The 20285-nt window shown below is 46.0% G+C and overlaps 1 protein-coding gene across 1 annotated transcript in view; it reads right to left on the reverse strand.

Annotated features, from left to right (window-relative positions):
- FOXK1 (forkhead box K1) overlaps window positions 1–8989 on the reverse strand; it is a 58127-nt gene extending 49138 nt beyond the window's left edge. The window contains exon 1 of the mRNA XM_070954923.1: window positions 8382–8989. Within this exon, the coding sequence (XP_070811024.1) occupies window positions 8382–8821 (440 nt within the window). The 5' untranslated portion in view covers window positions 8822–8989. The remainder of the gene's footprint in view (window positions 1–8381) is intronic.
- Window positions 8990–20285: the final 11296 nt, after the last annotated feature.

A 20285-nucleotide genomic window follows, 5' to 3' on the forward strand; every position in this document is an offset into this window, starting at 1 on the left:
CCTCCAGGAGTTAACAGAGACAAAGCATATTTTCTCCTCCAGTTTTTTTCCCCAACAACCCTGTGAGGTAGGCCAGCCCAAGAGCAAGCGACTGGCCACAAATCATAATAATAATAAAAAAAATCTTCTGTGAGTTTTCTTGCTCTTGGTCCCACAGCATAATCATTAACCTGGTTTATTGATCACAAGCTGGTCATGAATCACTCTTAACAGTATTTAGCTTTTCCTGCCAGCTTCTCTAAGCCACAGTTACAATCGAACTCATGGCTGGCGGGTTTCTTTAACAAGCCAAGATCTACTGCAAACCCCTAACTTAGGCCCTAGTAAATACAGGTATCCCTCGACTTAACAACAGTTCATTTACTGACCATTCAATTTATAAATTGGGTGTTTTAATCCGTGTTTCGGCCAAAATATTTAATAATTTTAAGGGATTTTTAATATTTGTATTATCTGTATTTTATCTTGGCTGTTCACCGCCCTGAGTCCTTCGGGAGTAGGGCGGTATAGAAATTTGATTAATAAATAAATAAATAATAAATAAATAAATAATAAACGTCACAATGTCACTGAAAAAATGACTTAGACCATTTTTCAGAGTTACAAACTTTTGCACCGTAACCATGTGACTTTTGCACCGTAACCATGTGATCAAAATTCAAAGGCTTGGCAACTGGCATGTACTTATGACAGTTGCAGTGTCCCGGGTTCCCGTGATATCCTTTGGCAACCTTTCGACAGGCATAGTCAGTGGGGAAGTCAGATTCATTTAATGGCTGACTTACTGACTTTATCAACGGCGGGGGGATTGACTTAACAACTGCGGCTAGGAAGGTCGTAAAACGGGGCAAAACTCTCCCTTAACCAATGTCTCACTTAACAACAGAAAGTTTGGGCTCAATTGTGGCCGTTAAGTCGAGGACTATCTGTATAATAGTATATATTTTACCCTTGAGAAGGGAACCTTGTTTTCAATTCTTCGATCCTGTAGCCCAAACACAGAAAATGGGATTTCTATTTATAAAGCTCCCCTCGATATTCCTTCCCCGAAAGGTGGAAATGCTAACACAAAACGGACAAATATTTCAGCTGCTTCTTTCTGTCCTGCCAAAAAATCCTGTGTTAAAAAACTTCTGCGGAAAGGCATTTTAAACACAGCCATATGCAAGAAAATGTACCATGGAGCTACTATTTAACATGCAATGCGGAATTTCCTTTCCTGCAGGGTTTTTCCCCTCCCTGGGAAATTTATGGACCAGAAACATATATAGGAAAGGTTTTGCAAGCAAAATAAATAAATAAATAAAATAAAAACATCCAGAAGTAATGATATCCATATGCTCGGCCAGATCTAAAACAGTTTCAAGTTTTAACCTTGAAAGGAAAAACGTGCCACAAGTTTTGAGGCCTGGCTACGAGCAGCAAGCACTGAATGCTGGAACTGTTTACCTGCGAGAAAACACAGGGCAAATTCCATTAAAGGGGAGGGGAAAAAAAGCAAGCAAGAAGGGGGTAGGAAATATTGCATCATCGGTTTTACAAAACTGGAAAGGGAGGAGTCTGGGGTTTATTTACCCTGATCATAAACAGTAGACGAGAAAGCCAATTTCCACCCCACTCCCTCCCTTCGGCAGAATTATCCGCAGCCGAGAAATCAGGAAACCAAATAAAAGCTTAACATTGCTTTTTTTAAAAAAAGGTCTTTGCGAGTTAAAATAAAAGGCGTTGCTTTTTAAAAATGTCTTTGCAACTTAAAATAAAAGGCATTGCCTTTTAAACATTTCTTTGCAACTTAAAATCGATAAGGCGCTGCTTTTTAAAAAATTCTTTGCCAATTAAAATTGATAAGGCATTGCTTTTTAAACTTCCATGGCAAATTAAAACAAAAGGCATTGCTTTTTAAACTTTCTTGGCAAATTAAAACAAAATGAAAGGCAGGGCTTCCCAAACTTTTCCCCTTCCTTACGGAAACTTATCAAAAAGCCCTTTACAACTTTTTGTGTCCCTCTTGTGATGGGTATCGTGTGTCCCTTACCCAAAGGGTAGGGGGAAAAAAATACACTTTTTAAAAATCCAATCTTGCATAATTTACCCAGGTGTGGAAAACACGGTTACAAATGTTTGGAAGGGGAATGTTGTTGCTCGGGCACTTTTAAAAATCAATCAATCATGCAAAGTCAAGTTGGCTTTCCCAGCCTCTTAATTTGGCACCCGTTGCAATTTTAGCAGAGAGAGAGAGAGAGAGAGAGGAAGTTAATTGAGGGGGCACGGACGCCATGGGTTCTTGCAAAGCAGGAAGGGAAAAAAAAAAAAAGTCAGCCATGTTTTACAAGGAGAAATTAATTGCCCTGATAAAGAGTCCCAGATTTTTTTTTTCCCCTGTACAAAAACATTTCCAAGTTCAGATTTGCCTTGGGGGAAAAAAAAGCCAGGAACCGGAGACGGGTCACCAAATACCTAAACGCAAGAAAACAGCTTGCAGTTATGTAACTTTTGTTTATTTAAAAAAAATAAAAGTATAACAGAGCAAAGATTCATTTGAAAGCTGGTGACAAAAAGCCAGCCAGACTGCAGGTTTCAAGTCTGAAGAGATGCCATTTGTTTCTGGCCTATTCTTTTCATGTTTGTTATTTTTTTATAATAATTGTATTTTTTTTTACAAGTATGTTTTGTTTTCTTTATTACTTTGTTGCTTGTATGTAAGCCTGAAAGCTTCCTTGTGTATCCAATCACACCTGGCCAATAAAAATATTCTATTTTATTCTATTTTATCTATTTACCAAATTTGTACACTGCTCACCGTATTTGTGTGCGTCTAACTCATCTTTCTTTCCACATTTATTTTTATTTTATGTATTTAACAAATTTCTATACCGCTTTCACACTTCAGTGTCTATTCTTTCAATGTTTTATTTTTTTTTTAATCATAAATGTATTTTTTTTTTTGTACAAGTGTGTTTCGTTTTATTACTTTGTTGCTTGTATGTACCCTGGGAGTTTTGGCACCAGAGATAAATTCCTTGTGTGTCCAATCACAGCTGGCCAATAAAGAATATTCTATTTTATTTTATTCTATTAACCAAATTTCTACACTGCCCACTATACCCGTGTGCATTTAACGCATCTTCTGCCTATTCTTTCCACATTTTTTATTTTATGTATTTTAAAATATTTCTATGCCGCCTATCGCACTTCAGTGCCCATTCTTTCCATATTTATTTCCTTTTTTTTACCGTAAGTGTTTTTTTTTTTTACAAGTCTGTTTTGTTCTGTTTATTACTTTGTTGCTTGTATGTACACTGGGAGATAAATTCCTTGTGTGTCCAATCACAGCTGGCCAATAAAGAATATTCTATTCTACTTTATTCTGTTTTATCTATTTATCAAATTTCTACACTGCCCACTACAGTTGTGTCTAGATTATCTTCTGCCCACTCTCTCCACATTTTTAATTTATTTATTTAGCATATTTTCATACTGCCCATCACACTTGAGTGTGTCTGGGCCACCTTCTCCCTGTTCTTTCCGTGTTTATTTTTCTTATTTATTTGGCAAATTTCTCCATCTCCATTTCTCCATCTGCCCACCACACTTGTGTCTGGCCCACCTTCTGCTTATTCTTTCCATGTTTGTTTTTATTTTATTTAGCAGATTTTTATACTGCCTATCAGACTGAAGTGCCTCTGGGCTATGTAACCATAAATTCAATTTGCAAAAACGATGCAAAAAATCAAGGAGAAATGAATTTATCTTACAACCTTCAGAGGTACAGGTTGTAAGGTTGTAAGATAAATTCATTTCTCCTTGATTTTTTGCATCGTTTTTGCAAATTCAATTTATTGTTAAATAAATGTACCTCTGAAGGACATAGAGATTGTATATTTTCTTTTATAATGACAAAATTTAATAAAGTATATTAAAAAAAAAAAAGAATTTATCTTATAACCAGTGGGGAAGGCCTCGTCTGCTGGTCAGCAACTCCAACAATTCCAGGTAAGGCAAAAATTGGACACGTTATTGGGAAGATGCAGCCGGCCCAAACTCCTGTTTCATTGCAACTTTGCAAAAATAGCAATCATCCCTTGGAAAATTTATCTTAGGAGGGAGAAAGGTTAGCAAACTCTTGGGGATTACTGCTTCCTTTCTCAGTTTCCAAAGCACACACGTTTGTGACACACACAATACATGCACATACCCTCCAGGTTTTCCTGAAACCGAGTTTGAAATCACATTGAGCCACCATGACACACAACGTGGAGGCTACAACTAACAGGAACTCTTAATGATGCCCACAGGAAAGTCAACAGGCTGGGCTGACACATTTCACCAAACCGTAGTTTGCTTAATCCTTAATCTGTCAACTCACCCCCCCACCCCCACTGGATAGTGTACTCATCCGTGCCGAGCCATAAACCATGGTTTGCCAATGACCAAGCCAAGCAAGGCTCACTTTTCTGCAGCCCCTCATGTGAGCAGGCGTGTGTTTATCTCTGTTAATACCTTAAGGAGCAATACTGCATCCATCACATGGTTGATTCACCCTGAATCGGTCAAGAAATTTTGTTCTTTTCAATTTCACTCTTATCTGCCCAAAATGTATTTATGGGATCCAGCTGTTTGCTCCTTATCAGGCTGGGAAATTCTTTTTTCCATTCCTACGAAACCAAAAATCCCTCAAGGAATTTCCAAACAGAGATTATTTTAGCAGAAAACTCTCTGCTAAAAATAATAATAATTAATTACCATACAAATTCCTTGTGTGTCCAATCACACTTGGCCAATAAAAAATTATATTCTATCAAAGATGCTGCTGTTTGGACTACAGAGGCAGAACTTGTACAAGATCTCCTACCCAAGTCCCTTTTTCAATCAGAAAATAAACTCAGAATAAATAAAACTCCTTCTTACACACGTGGGCCACTTTTTTACACAATTATTCCCCATCCTGAGGTCACTTGATGGCTTTTGCCATCAAAAAACCCTTTACTTTCTCATTGCTATTGTTGTTTTAATTTACCAGGCAGAAGATGTGTGTTCACACAACTCCTTGTTCCCATTCAGGCAGCTTCATTTATTGCCCAAACCACACCGGGTTAGGTTCATGCAACAGGCAAAAAAATTTTTTCCCAGGAAAGAAAGAATAGGGAGACTTAGAATTTCACCTTCGTCTTCATCACCCTCATCTTCGTCATCCCTCATCGTCGGTCACTTTCAGGAATGCTCTTTATGCTTTTTTAAAAAATCCCTTTTACCCCATTTCCGTGGCCTAAGGGCTTGCTTTATTTTATTTTATTTTATTTTTTTGTTTGCATTTATCTCTATGCCAGAGTTTCTCAACTTTGGCAGCTTTTAAGAGCCGTGGATTTCAACTCCCAGAATTCTCCAGCCAGCCCATGAGATGGTGGAAGAGCAGAGCTAAATGTTTGAAATCCATTTTCTGCCCTAACTAAGGGGCCTCTTCTTTTATTATCCAAAGGATTCAATTTTCAGGCCCAAACTTTCCAGAATAACAACTCCAATTTTACACATTGTTTTTGATGGCTTTCTATTTCCTTTAGAAGGAACATCAACATTCATGCTAAAAGCATTCTGTTAGGGGTCATGAAGCGTCTCCAAGAAAACAAGCAAGCTCCAAGAGCACCAAGGACTTCTCATTTCAACCCTGAGCTACAAACTTTATTGGCATTCTATTTCCCCCCCCTTAAAATTGAAAATATTCTTTTTCCTCGCTTGCTTGGAATTCCTCCTTGACTGCAAAAGTTGAGGCATCTCGTTCTTACAATCGTCACTTTAAATACTTCCCCTCCTTAAAACACTCCTTCATTTATTAGTTCCCCTATTATACGCTCATAATTAGCTCTCGGGACCACCCACACTAAATTCCGGTTGTGCTGCTCTGAAATACCCCCAATGTTTTTTTTGTTGAGATTCAGATTTAGCAGACTAAAACTGCTCATCCCCGAAACTAAGTTACCTTCTGCTTAGAACAGAGGGGTGTCCAATCATGGGAACCTGTGGACTTCAACTCCCAGAATTCCCCAGCCAGCCATGTTGGCTGGTTGGGGAATTCTGGGTGTTGAAGTCCACAGGTCTTAAAGTTGCCAGGGTTGGAGACCTCTTGTCTAGAAAAGAAATATTGTCTCATCCTTCTGGCCTTCAAACGTGCTTTTAAGTCAAGGGAGGTGCAATTTTAAGACTTGTGGACTTCAACTCCCAGAATTCCCCAGCTAGCAATTCTGGGAGTTGAAGTCTACCAGTCTTTAAAGTTGCCAAGGTTGGACATTCCTTGTCTAGAAAATAAACCTGGTTTAGTGTGAAGCACTTTTTCCAAAACAATCTTACAAACATGAACAGCAGCAAAAAAAAAAATCCAAGATTGCTCCAAAAGGAAAGTTTTGCATGATACGATCTAAATATCAACAAAGAGTTATTCCAACATGTGCAGTTGTGTGTTTTCTTGTCCTTTTTGCCAATTTCCCTGGAGTACCATAGCAGCGAAGGTACTAAATTAAAACTCCGGAAAAACACAGGCAAATCACTTCTGACAACTTTGCCAAGAAAACTTACATACGGAGTGGGGCCCGAAGGACTATAACAACAGAACAAGCAAAATACCACATGCTTTGCGTTGTTGTTGTTTTTCAACAACCAGGGAGGGCCTGGGGATGGCGAAACAACAGAGGAGAGAAAAGGAAGCAAGACACCAGGATTCTGTATTGTATCTGAGTTTAATCGGACTGTAATTGCACTCAGAATTCACACGTTCTTGTGGCCCTAAGGAGCAATGTAGAGCCAGGTTAAATTCAACTATCAGGGATTTCCCACCCACCCCCACCACTCCATTCTGGAAACACTACTGGTTGCCTTCACACCTCTCACAAAGCCGAATTGTGGATTTGTTTGCTTTTTGGCTGGGCTGGCTGTTTATTCATTAAGCTGCTTAGCTCCCTGCCTGGTTTCCAGGATCACCCCCCCACTCCCCCCAATCTGTGCAATTTCCACACTGCTTAATTCAGATGGTCAAGAGGGACTTGTGCCCTCACCTAAGGACCCCAAAGCAGGATTAGCACCTGGGGGGGGTTGTCTGGACTCCCCACCTTCTTCCTCTTTCTTTCTAAATAGACCTGAGATGTTGGGGTACAGGAAGAAGAAAACGTAGAGCTCTCTGCTCAGCAGGATGGCCTTCTTTTAATTATCCGGATAATTAATTAAGCAATGACTGGTAGGAGGAATGACCCAGGAAAAGGAAGGGTTCCCAGCGATTGGTGGGGAGGAAGAGTTTGGGGGGGGGAAGAAAGCTCCCCCACTCCTCAAAAGGATCTCCCCTCTATTTTCTTCCCTTTTTCTAAGCTGGTTCCTAGGCCAGGAAACCTATCATTTAAATGCCTTCCAGATAATCTCTGGTCAAGTAATCTCTATCAAAGCCTTCTCCCACCCAAGCCTTTTTAAAAGAGACCCCCATTTTGGAGGGCCACCCCCCTCCCTGAAAAGGCCAGAGCAGGTCCCTTCTGACAACTTGCCACTTAATGGAGCCTCTTGGGTGAACCTATCCACCAGGCCATTCCACGGTTCAAGTGTTTACATTCTCCCCCACTTTTGGGGGGCACGCAGCTCCCTTAAGCAGGAGGTCCAGCGGATTGTGTGAACCCCACAGTCGGATCCCAGCTCTTTAGAGAAGCCTCTCAGGTGCCTTCGGTGAAGAATAACTTTCAGAAATTAACTCAAAACACTGCCATCCTTTCCGCCTCCCTGCAAGATAGGCCTTTCTTTCCTGGCTAGACACCCCCCCCCAAGTCAACCGTGGTCTCCTTCCTTGAGAGGGGCACCCCCTTTTCCAGAGGCTTCCCCTCTCCCCAAAAGGAACTCCATCCCCAGACTTTTCCTGGGTGGCGGGTTCTCCTCCTCCTCCTCCTCTCCAGCTTGTCTTGCAAATGCCCCCCTTTCCACGACCTTAACCCCCTGCACCCTACCTCCCACCCCCTTGCCAAGCTTTTCCCGGGCCACCTCCTCCTCCTCCTCCTTTGGGGGCTCCACTCGTTCTGCACCCCGCGAGACCACGACTCTCCCCTGCGCGCAAAAGAGCTCTTGTCAACAAACCCTCCGGCTCCTGCCCCGACACGTGTCGGCCCCTCTCCCTCCTTCTCCCCCCCCTTCACCGGGGCTTCCTTTCCCTCCCCTTGGAACCACCCACCCGGCGCGCCTCCTCCTCCTCCTCCTCCTGTTCTCCCCCCTACCCACCCTGCGCTCCCAGCTGCATCTCCAACCGGGCCCGCGGCGGGCGCCCCCCATCCCCATCTCGCCATCCTCCCCACCAGCCGCTCCTCTTCTTCTTCTTCTTCCTCCTCCTCCTCCTTCCCACCCGGTCCCGGCGGGGCACTTACTGCGGGGGCAGCTGGAGGGGCGGCCCTCCCCTCCGCTGGAAGGCTCCGTCGACGAAGACGCCGTTCTTGCCGAGGCAGCGGAGGAAGAAGTGGGGCGCGCGGAAGGCCAGCTCCAGGTGGCGGCGGGAGATGAAGCTGGAGTGGCCCATGTGCACGTCCACCGCGCCCTGCGAGGAGTTGCGCCCGATGCTGACCGCCGCCTGGCGCATCAGGAACTCGAAGTCGCGGCCCTGCAGCCGGGCCAGCGGCACCCCGCCGGTGGTGGAGGAGGAGGAGGAGGAAGAGACGGAGGAAGAAGAAGAAGCCGCGGGGACGAGCGGCAGCAGCAACGGCGGAGGCAGCGGCTGGGGCGCGGCGGGGCTGCAGGGCGCCGAGCGCAGCGCCACCAAGGCTCCGGCCCCGCCGCCGCCGCCGCGCCCGTCCTCGCCGACTTCAGCCATGATGTTCCCCGCCAGCCAGCGTGCGAGCCAGCCAGCCGACTCCCCCGCCGGCCTCCGGGGCGGAGCCGCGGCCGTAGGGGGAGCCGCCCCGCTGCCGTTTGCAGCCGCCGCCGCCGCCGCTGCTGCGCCCTGCTTGGCTAGGCTAGGCTGGCTGGGTGGAGAGGGGAGGGGGGGACCTCGTTGCGCACGGGTTGGTGGGGAGGGGGCGGCCCGGGGGCGGGGGTCGACGGGGGGGTCGACTAGAGGAGGGGTCGGCCTAGCTGGCAGGCGCCTCCGCGGACCCCTCCCCGCGCGTGGGGAGGGGGGCTGGCGCTTGGAAAGAGGCTGGCGCTTGGAGAGGGGTGGTCCCGGCTGCGTGCGGGTTGGGGAGGAGAGTGGGGAAGGGGTGGGTCTTGCGTATGCGGGTCTTGTATGTGTGTGTGTGTGACCCGGGAGGAGGGTGGATGGGGTGGATGGGGGGAAGGGAGGCAACCGCGTGGCCGGGCAAAACAAACACGATCGGGCCGGGCAGGGTTGGCTGCTCCCCCCACCCACCCACCCACCGGCGCCCCTCCGGAGGGAAGCGGCCACTCGAGTCTTGGGGCGAGGAGGGGGCGTTGTCCCTTTCCACGGAGGGCACGGGTGGCTGGCTTTCTCGGGGGGGGGGGGGCGGGATGTGTTTCAAGGGTTTTGGGGGTGGGGGCGTTGGTGGAGTTTGCCGGGCTGGGGACCATGGGGGTTGTGGTCCGCCTGGCTTGGAGGGTGGGTGGGGGGATTCTCCGGGGGTGCTTCTGGACCGCCCGCGGTCTCGTGGGGGTGGGTGGGAAGAGAAAGCAGGTTGGAGGGAACAGAAACTGAGCTGGCTGGCGCAAAGGGAGGTTGGCACGGATGTAGAGATGGGTGGAGGCGAGGCGACGTCAGTCCGGGGTGGGCCCGGTGGTGGCAGCCGCTTGGGAGGGGAGGAAAGGCCGTTATGCAACCTCTCTGGCAAGGAGGAGGGAAGCCTGCCCTTTCGGAGTCCCCGCTTGGGGCTGCGTTCACACGACGCTCTTTGACTCGCGTGCACCACGCGGTTCTAGGCGGAGTTTTAGACAATCTGCTCTGCAAAGTCCCCGGAGGCAGGTCGTGGGAATGCAACCTTTAGCGTGCTAACCCGAGTTGAGCGCGCTTTTTGTGTTGCAAAATTGCCTTGTTTTCATCCGTCCTTGGCCGGGGCCAGGCAAAACACAACCCGGGCCGGCCGAGTTTTGCATCAGGGGAGCGCGCAAAGAAGCAGCGCGTAATTGCAAAAGAGCGCGCAAGGCGCAAAGTGTCAGCTGGCCCTTGACAATTGGGGGTGGGGGTGGGGGGCTCCTCCGGGCATGCACAGTGGGCGTGAGAGACAGTCGTGCAAGCCACGTGGCGTCGGAGAGACCTTGCGGTTGGTCCTGGTGGGCCCCCTCCCCCTTTACACGCCCCCTTTTCATGTAGAGTGTAAACTTGGCGGCTGTATGAATTCTGGGAGTTGAAGTCCAAACATCTGAAAAGTGGCCAACTTTTGAAAAACACTGATTTAGGTGGGGTGAGGGGGAAGGGATGATGTTTTCTCCCCCACTCCCGTGCCACACCTCTCCCCCTTGTGTCTTCTTCACCTTAAAATCGCTAGATGTCACTTCTCCAAGAAGGTCCTTGTTTTCAAGGTGCTTTCAAACTGCAAAAGAAGAAAAGTTAAAAAAGTTTAGGGGGGCAATGTAACAAAAGAACACCGCAGTTTCCCAGCTGGGAAAGGACCCAGAGGTGGGTTTCAGCAGGTTCTGACCAGTTCTGGAAAACCGGTAGCGGAAATTTTGAGTAGTTCGGAGAACCGGTAGTAAAAATGCTGACTGGCCCCACCCCCAACTATTCTCTGCCTCCCGAGTCCCAGCTGATTGGGAGGGAATGGGGATTTTGCAGGTTCCTTCCCCTGGAGTGGGGAGGGAATGGAGATTTTACAGTATTGTTCTGGAGTGGGGAGGGAATGGACATTTTACAGTATCCTTCTGTTGGAGTGAGGAACGAATGGAGTTTTTACAGTATCATTCCCCTGGAGTGGGGAGGGAATTGAGATTTTACAGTATCCTCCTGGAATAGGGTGGGAATGGAGATTTTACAATATCGTTCCCCTGGCGTGGGGAGGGAATGGGGATTTTACAGTATCCTTCCCCTAGAGTGGGGAGAGAATGGGGATTTTACAGTATCCTTCCCCTGCCACACTCACCAAGCCACATCCACCAAGTAATGCCACGCCCACCAAGCCACGCCCACAGAACCGGTAGTAAAAAAATTTGAAACCCACGACTGGAAAGGACAGCTTTAGAATAGAATAACTTTTAACTTTATTGTCACTTTGAATGTACACTAATCGGCATAACATTAAAACGAAAATTTCATTGCGTACAGCTCTCAAAAGAGTCACCACCTCCGATATACGCTACATAAACATGACAAGATAAATAAATGAATAAATACAAAATTATGCATATTCCCACCTATATGAGACAGAGAAACAAGACAGTCTCGTTTGGATGTATACGTGTAGATGGTGAAAAAAACCCGAATCTTGCGAGTTAGGAAGTCTAGGGGGTGTCTGGCCATGTGTCACACCAATATTAGCCAATTCGATAAGTAGTGGGTTTCACATCCCGGCGCTACCAGTTCGCTATCGGTAGCGTGAGTGTGCAGCGCTCACATGCGCAGAGCGTTTTTGATGATGTTGGATGGGCGGAGCCTCCCACCACTACTGGTTCACACGAACCGGGGGCAACCCACCACTGAATCGGATGGGTGGCTGGGGAATTCTGGGAGTTGAAGTTCACCCATCTTCAATGTTAATTGAAGAGCTTTGGTGGCGCAGCAGACTAAAGTGCTGTTAAGTAGCACCAGCTGCCTGCAATTACTGCGAGTTCAATCTCACCAGGCTCAAGGTTGACTCAGCCTTCCAGCCTTCCGAGGTAGGTAAAATGAGGACCGGGATTGTGGGGGCAATAAACTGATTTTGTATAAAAAAAAAAAAAGAACACCACTTAGGGGGGCCGAAAGCCCTACTAAGCAGATATATACAAAAGTATGAAGGCTATTGCTTAATGCATTGTAAGACGCCCTGAGTCTCCAGAGAAGGGCGGCATATAAATTGAACTAATCAATCAATCAATCAATCAATCAATTTTCAAGTTATTGCTTAGCGCATTGTAAGCCGCCCTGAGTCTCCGCAGAAGGACGGCATATAAATCAAATTAAAAAAAAAAAAGAAGAAGAAGGTTGAGCTACATTGCTTTAAAAAGTGTTCTAACATCATTTGATCGTCTTTTTAAACCTGTCAAATTATTGAAGAAATGAGTTTACTTTTCATCCCAGAATGAGACATTTGAATGATGGGTGATTATCATTTCTGTCCCAAGCCACATTATTCCAAGATAACAAAATTTCTCTAATCTGGCAAACGTTCGATAAACTTTAAAAGCATTTCGGCCTGACCTAGAGTGAAACACACCCACAAGGAGTTTACAAACTTTAAATGCGTTTTGTTTCCATAAAAACATTTTTGTAAAAAGGTACACGTGAGGGTGGGTGTATTTTTACATGGAAGACAAATAGAAAACACAACGTCTCGGGAGAAAAATCCAGTTTTCTATTTGTGTGAATGAACTAGGTCTGGAATCTGAAAATAACACTTCCTTGAGTTTTACAGCTTGGATTTTTGTAATCTTACACTCATCAAGAATATATTAGCACCTTTTTTTTTTTTTAAAGTGTGTTTAGAATTTGGAAAGCTGTATAATCTATTTTTTGGTGCCAATTTTCTTTCCACGGTTACTTTCTTGGCCTGCTTTATGCAAACATATCGGGGTAGGAAATTGTTATAATAAAATATTGTTATAACAATATTATAAATGGTTATAAATGAGTATTGTAAAGGATGCCGAACATTTTTACAATAAGAGCCAAACAGGAAGGGGGGAACGATAGAAAAAAAAGGCAAAGAAACAGATTTTCCTTGGGTTCCACTCTAACTAGGTGAAAAATTGCATTAAAATGTGTTAAAAGGAAGGTAATCTTCATGAACAAATCTTGTGATTTCTTCTCGGCTCAAAAAAGTCGAAGTATTATTTTTTTTTACAACAGCTGTGAAATAGTTATTAGGACCATAATGACAAGGCAATATATTACCAGCCTTGTGCCAGCTGCAAATATCATCTGTTGCCAACAGATTTATTTACTAAATTACTTTTTAAAAAATAGATTCTGTTCAGATGACAAGAAGTATGTTTAAAATGCTGTGTTTAAAACGGAATTGACTCATCTTTCTTTGGACTGAAGTTTCAAGCATTGCTATGGTGTCCCATTTCCATGTTTAAAATGCAATCTGGGAAGGAATCTGTTCCTTAGCTAGTGCAGAAATGAGACTTATTGGAAGGCAAGGAAGCAGGGTTGAGAGGATTTTTCAAGGATGGAGCCATTCAGGGATGTGTTAGGACTACTGCGGTATTTCTCAACTTCAGCAACTTTAAAAGGGGGGGACTTCAACTCCCAGAATCCCCCACTGGCTGGGGAATTCTGGAAGTTGGCATTCATGCCTCTTAGAATTGGTGAGGGTGAGAAATTGGCCTGCACCACTTGGGGTGCCCACAGGATGGCAGCACAAAGCCAAACATTTTTCTGTAAGTCTCTTCTGCCATCTAGTGGCCACCCATAATTTTTCACTCCAGATAAAGGTAAAGCTTCCCCTCGCACATATGTGCTAGTCGTTCCCGACTCTAGGGGTGCTGCTCATCTCCGTTTCAAAGCCGTAGAGCCAGCGCTGTCCGAAGACGTCTCCGTGGTCATGTGGCCAGCATAACTCAATGCCAAAGGCGCATGGAACGCTGTTACCTTCCCACCAAAAGTGGTCCCTACTTTTCTACGTGCTTTTGAACTGCTAGGTTGGCAGAAGCCGGGACAAGTAACGGGAGCTCACCCTGTTACACGGCACTAGGGATTCGAACCGCCGAACTGCCGACCTTTTGATCGACAACCTCAGCGTCTTAGCCACTGAGCCACCACATCCCTTTTTCACTCCAGATATGGTAGCCCTAACAGCCAAGATTTTGGGGATGTGACTTTCAGAGCCCCATCCAGTCAGATGGAATCCGAAAATTATTTCATTCCCAGAAAATAATAACAATGCAGAAGCCCCTTAGCGAACATTGAGATGTAAATGTCATTCAACCTGTTTGCAGGTCGGATTCCTTCTGGTCCCCCTTTGGCACAATCCCTCATCCTTAATCAACATTGAATTCTGAGGCTAAGATAGAGACAATCTCAGCCAAGCTTTCAAGATTTTATTGTTAACACTTTGCACTAACACTTTGCAACAACAAAGTAGAGTTACAGTAGTTTGCGAAGTCTGTTTCCTGACCTGGCTTCCTTCAAAGGGCTGAGATACACAGTTGCTTGCCATATTGTGATGAGACACACAAGGAAATGATGTACAGAAGTTGGCTTTAGAGTCTTTAAGAACTAGAGGGGAAAAAAACAACAACTGGGGGGAACAGTCCCTTATAGTTTTATTGCTTTTTCAAGTCTGTGTTTTGATGCTTCCATATAAGTTGGGAATCCCTTAAGTACGCCTCTGAACTGAATTTTTTTTTTTTAATTTGATTTATATGCCGCCCTTCTCCGGAGACTCAGGGCGGCTTACAGTGCTTTAAGCAATAGCCTTCATTCTTTTGTATATTTATACAAAGTCAGCTTATTGCCCCCACAAACCGGGTCCTCATTTCACCTACCTTAGAAAGGATGGAAGGCTGAGTCAACCTTGAGCCTTGGAGAGATTCGAACCAGCAGAAATTGCAGGCAGCTGTGTTAATAACAGGGTGCACTAAACCACTGTACTATCAAGGCTCTTGATTGATTGATTGGTTGATTGATTGATTGATTTGAGGGAGTGTTTGACTGCCAACATTTGGCCCCCAACTTCTTCCCTTGTAGCATTTGCCATCTTAATTCATAGAACATAAAATGATAGAATAGGAAGGGACAGGGTTGAAATCCAGAAGGTTCTGACAGGTTCCGGAGAACCGGTAGCGGAAATTTTGAGTAGTTCGGAAAACCGGTAGTGGAAATTTTGAGTAGTTCGGAAAAACCAGTAGCGGAAATTTTGAGTAGTTCAGAGAACCGGTAGTGGAAATTTTGAGTAGTTCAGAGAACCGGTAGCGGAAATTTTCGAGTAGTTTGGAGAACCTTGGTAGTACAGTGGTCTAAAGCACCCTGTTATTAAGAACAGCTGCCTGCAATTACTGCAGGTTCAAATCTCACCAGGCTCAAGGTTGACTCAGCCTTCCATCCTTTCTAAGGTAGGTAAATTGAGGACCCAGTTTGTGGGGGCAATAAGCTGACTTTGTAAAAATATACAAAAAAGATGAAGGCTATTGCTTAGCGCATTGTAAGCCACCCTGAGTCTCCGGAGAAGGGCGGCATATAAATCAAATTAAAAAACAAACAAACAACCTCCCCCCTGGCAAATACCACCCCTGGGGAAGAAGGCCACCAAATCAATAATTTAAAAAAACAACAACTGCAGGAGCAGAAGTGAAGACAGCAACGTACATATTGATTTGAAACCAGCAGTCAAAACTTTGTGGCATCTCCTTTACCGCAGGAAAGAGCCCATTCGCTTCCACCCCTCAGCGCTGTGTTTTGACCCTGGCTTTGGATAAGAATGACGCTGATGGAGGAAAGCCATTACGATGCCCTGCGAGCCAACCGACCGCTTTGAATTATTAATTCCTTCCTGTGGTCCTTCGGCTGGGTCTTGCTGCTTTTTGAGCGAAGGAAGATCAGAATGCATTTTATTCCAAAATGTGCAGGGCAAACATCAGACCTCAGGGTGGAACGGCATCCGGCTGGGTCCTATCAATCAAATCTACTTTGGGCATTTATTTTCCGCAGCCTTGAAGGCTTTGCAAATTGGATGCGCTTTTTATTGTGGTTGTTTTCTTGCATTGGGAAACGGAGGAGTAGCGGGGGGGAAGCGGGAAGGTTAGGGGGTGTCTGGCGCTGCAGCAAATTCCTGGGGACTTGGGAAGGGCAATGGCCGTAACACCACCGTCGTCATTATTTCGCGTTTTGTTCCAATTGTGCTTCCAAGAAGAACAAAGCAATGCATTCATTGGGTGCCTTCACACCAAACTAGATCCAAGCTAGAACTAAGGAGAGATTTCCTGACAGCGTGAACAATGAATCAATGGAACGGCTTGTCTCCAGAAGTTGTGGGTACTCCACAGAGGTGGGTATTCACTTACTTTCCCTACCGCTTCGCAAATGTGAGCGCACGCGCCCAGTCCACGCATGTGCCCGGCCTTCTACGTATGTGCTTTGCTGGCACCCGTGCCTTCTGCGCATGCCTCCGGCCTCAAAAACATGCCTAAATAGGGTGGCATAGAGCTGGGGCAGCTGGGCGGAGCCACCTGTGATTTCCGCTACCGGTTCGGGCAAACCGGACTGAACTGGATAAATACCACCTCTGGTGCTCCATCACTGGAAGCTTTTAAGAAGAGATTGGGCAGCCATTTGACTGAGATAGTATAGGGCCATGATGGTGAACCTATGGCATGCGTAGCCATATCGGTGGGCATGTGAGCTCAGCTCCAGTGCGCATGTGCGAGCCAGCCAGCTGATTTTTGGGCCTTCTGGGCTTACCAGAAGTAGGGAAACAGGCTGTTTCCTGCCTCTGGAGGGCCTCAGGGAGTGGCGGGGAAGGCCCGTTTTTCTCTCTCCCCAGCCTCAAGAGCCTTTCTAGGAGTCTGGGGAGGGCAAAAACGGCCTTCCCCACCCCTCTGGAGGCCCTCTGGAGGCCGGAAACGGCCCGTTTGCCAACTTCCGGTGGGACCGGAAGGCCTGTTTTCTGCTCTCCCCAGCCTCCAGAGTCTTTCTAGGAGTTCTAGGAGTGGGACCGGAAGTTGGCAAACGGGCCGTTTTTTGGTCTCCGGAGGGCCTCTGGGGCAGTGGGGAAGGCCATTTTTGCCCTCCCCAGACTCCTAGAAAGGCTCTGGAGGCTGGGGAGAGCAAAAAACGGGCCTACCGTGCCATCACGTGCCAGGAGCGGGATGTTTGTGTGTGTGTGTGTCATGCGCGCATGCATGGGGGCAGGGCACATAGAATAATGGGTGTGGGCACGTGCGCGGATGACCCCCCCTGCTCCTGGCACACAATCACAAAAAGGTTAGCCATCACTGGTATAGGGTCTCCTGCTTGATCAGGGGGTTGGATAGAAGACCTCCAAGGTCCCTTCCAGCTCCCATTCTGTTTTGTTCTCTAAAGCACCCGAGGCTAGGATAAGAAGTATTAGGTGGAAGCTGATCCAAGAGAGATCCAAGCTAGAAATAAGGAGAAACTTCCTGACAGTGAGTACAATTAACCCGTGGAACAACTTGCCTCTAGAAGTTATGGATGCTCCCATCACTGGCGGGTTTTGAGAAGAGACTGGACAGTCAGTCATCTCAGACGGTACAAGGTCTCCTGCTTGAGCCAGAGGTTGCATTAGAAGAGCTCCAAGATCCCTCCCAACTCTGTTATTCTATGTTTTAATCTCGACAACCTCCAGCCCTGTTGCCCTTAGCAGCAGGAGGCCATCAGGATGCTGAACTCCCATTTTGTAAGTTTTGGTTTGCCCGGTTAGTGGTTCTGAAAATTTGGGGCTGACCGCTTGCAACCAATTTTCAAAACACCTGGAAATCCAAAAGGGACCTTTGAGAAGAGGTGTTCCACGCTGAGATGCCATTCCTCTTTTCACTTCTCACCTTCTATTGGGTGTTAATTTGATTTTTTTTTTTTTACCTTCAACGGGGTGCTAATAACTTTTTTGCAAAGTCCCCTCCCTCCCTCCGCTCTCCTTCGTCTGACCCTTTTTCAGATCAATTTTCAGCCCAAAGGTGTATTTTTTTGTGTGTGTGTGTGTGTGCTTGTGCAAAGAAAAAAAAAATAAAGTTGCATTATGTTAATGTGTAAACAAACAAACAAAAACGTTTGAAGAAAACCCATTCAGCTGTTTCAGAGTTATTGGGGCATGAAAGTAACAGCTGGTTTTAGGTTGTAGAAAAAATGCTTTTAAAAGTAAAAAAAAAAAAAAAGTTGGCCAGGCCCACCCAGTCACATTATTCCCTCCACCAAGCCACGCCCACAGAACCGGTAGTAACAAATTTTAGATTTCACCCCCTGCTTCCAACCCGATTCTATATTCTATATTATTTGGAACTCTCTCTCTCTCTCTCTCTTTTTTTTTTTTTGCTTTATGTAAAATCTTACAAACGACTTTGGAAGAGGAAACGGCTGTTTTGGGGGAGAGATCCGGTATTTTCAGGGTATCTGTGGCAACAGGTTTTCCACCTGTCTCAGGTGCCTTCCTTGTTACCTGTGGAATGTGTGATCCTGCACTTTCCTGAGCCTGCAAATCTATGGCCTGGCCGGCAGGGGGCACTGTATGCCTTCGATAGACTTCTCAGCTGCAGATTTCCTAAAAAGGCATTTTTTTTTGGAGTCCTTGCAAATGCCAAAGGTTTGGCCAAAACTTTGCTTTGGAATGCAGGAAAGTTGGAATAAGATCCCAAAGAGCCTGTCCTCGGCTTTAGAGGCCTGGAGGGAGAGCAAAGCCTCTCGTGAAAAGCAGGTTTCACCTCCTTCATGCTCCATGCGATTCTCAGCATCTCCCAAAGGATTTGTTGGCGAAAAGCTGTCCACAGCAAACTTTGGTATAATGGAGGGAGGAATGAACAGGTATCCCAACTCCAGGGGTGGGTTCGAAATTTTTTTTTACTACCGGTTCTGTGGGCGTGGCTTACTTTGTGGGCATGGCTTGGTGGTGGTGAGTAATGTGACTGGGTGGGCGTGGCCAACTTAAAAAAAAACTTTTAAAAGCATTTTTTCTACAACCTTAAGAGGTTGCAGAAAAAAATGCTTTCAGGAGCCTCGATCAGGCAACTCAGCTGGGATCGCCAGAGGCTTTTAAAGGCATTTCCCCCCCCACATCCTCTTTGGCCGAAGAGGTTGTAGAAAAAAAAATGCCTTTAAAAGCCTCTGATGATCCCAGCTGAGCCGCGCGATCATCAGAGGCTTTTTTTTTTAACTTTTAAAAGCATTTTTTCAGCCGAAGAGGTTGTAGAAAAAAGGCCTCTGACGATCAGGCAACTCAGCTGGGATCATCAGAGGCTTTTAAAGGTATTTTTTCCCCCTACATCTTCTTCGGCTGAAGAGGTTGTAGAAAAAAAAAATGCCTTTAAAAGCCTCTGATGATCCCAGCTGAGCCGCGCGATCATCAGAGGCTTTTTTTTTTTTTTACTTTTAAAAGCATTTTTTCTACAACCTTAAGAGGTTGCAGAAAAAAATGCTTTCGGGAGCCTCGGATGATCAGGCAACTCAGCTGGGATCGCCAGAGGCTTTTAAAGGCATTCCCCCCCCCCTACATCCTCTTCAGCCAAAGAGGTTGTAGAAAAAAAAAATGCCTTTAAAAGCCTCTGATGATCCCAGCTGAGCTGCGCGATCATCAGAGGCTTTTTTTTTTAACTTTTAAAAGCATTTTTTCAGCTGAAGAGGTTGTAGAAAAAAGGCTTTTAAAAGTAAAAAAAAAAAAAAAAAAAGCCTCTGATGAGCTGGGCAGGCCGGGAACCGGTTCGGGGGCATGGCCAGCCAATGTTATTACCGGTTCTCCGAACTACTACAAATGTTGACTACCGGTTCTTGCAAACCGGTGCGAACCGGGAGCAACTCACCACTGCCCAACTCCCTTTAGGAGGGATGAGGTCTGTGACCAGGTCTCTTTTCTGCAGAAGGTTATTGCAAAATCCCCATTCCCACCTCACTCCAGGGGAAGATTATTGCAAAATCCCCATTCCCACCTCACTCCAGGGGAAGATTATTGCAAAATCCCCATTCCCACCCCACTCCAGGGGAAGATTATTGCAAAATCCCCATTCCCACCCCACTCCAGGGGAAGATTATTGCAAAATCCCCATTCCCACCCCACTCCAGGGGAAGATTATTGCAAAATCCCCATTCCCACCCCACTCTGGGGCCAGCCAGTGGTGGTATTTGCCGGTTCTCCGAACTACTCAAAATTTCCGCTACCGGTTCTCCAGAACCTGTCAGAACCTGCTGAATAGCACCCCTGCTTTAAAGGGGAAACACATGACCCCAGGACTCTGCACTCGTCATAAATACGAGTCAGTTGCCAAGTGCCTGAATTTCGATCATGTGACTGTGGGGCTGTTGCGATGGCCATAAGTGTGAAAAACGGCCATAAATCGCTTGTTAGTGCCCTTGTAACTTTGAACTGTTCATTAAATGAAGTAATTCAGTGACTATCTGTATTCTTTTTTTATTTTTTTCTTGAGCTAGAATGGGAGGCGGCTAGAGAGGTTTTCTCTGAAAACGAAGTCAGATGTTGGAGTTTGCTCTCGACTACAAGGTGAAGAAACTCTTTCATCATCTTTGCCAA

This window comes from Pituophis catenifer, unplaced genomic scaffold, assembly GCF_029215685.1.
Source record: "Pituophis catenifer annectens isolate HBS135680 unplaced genomic scaffold, rPitCat1.0.hap2 SCAF_16, whole genome shotgun sequence".
Taxonomy (NCBI): Eukaryota; Metazoa; Chordata; class Lepidosauria; order Squamata; family Colubridae; genus Pituophis; species Pituophis catenifer.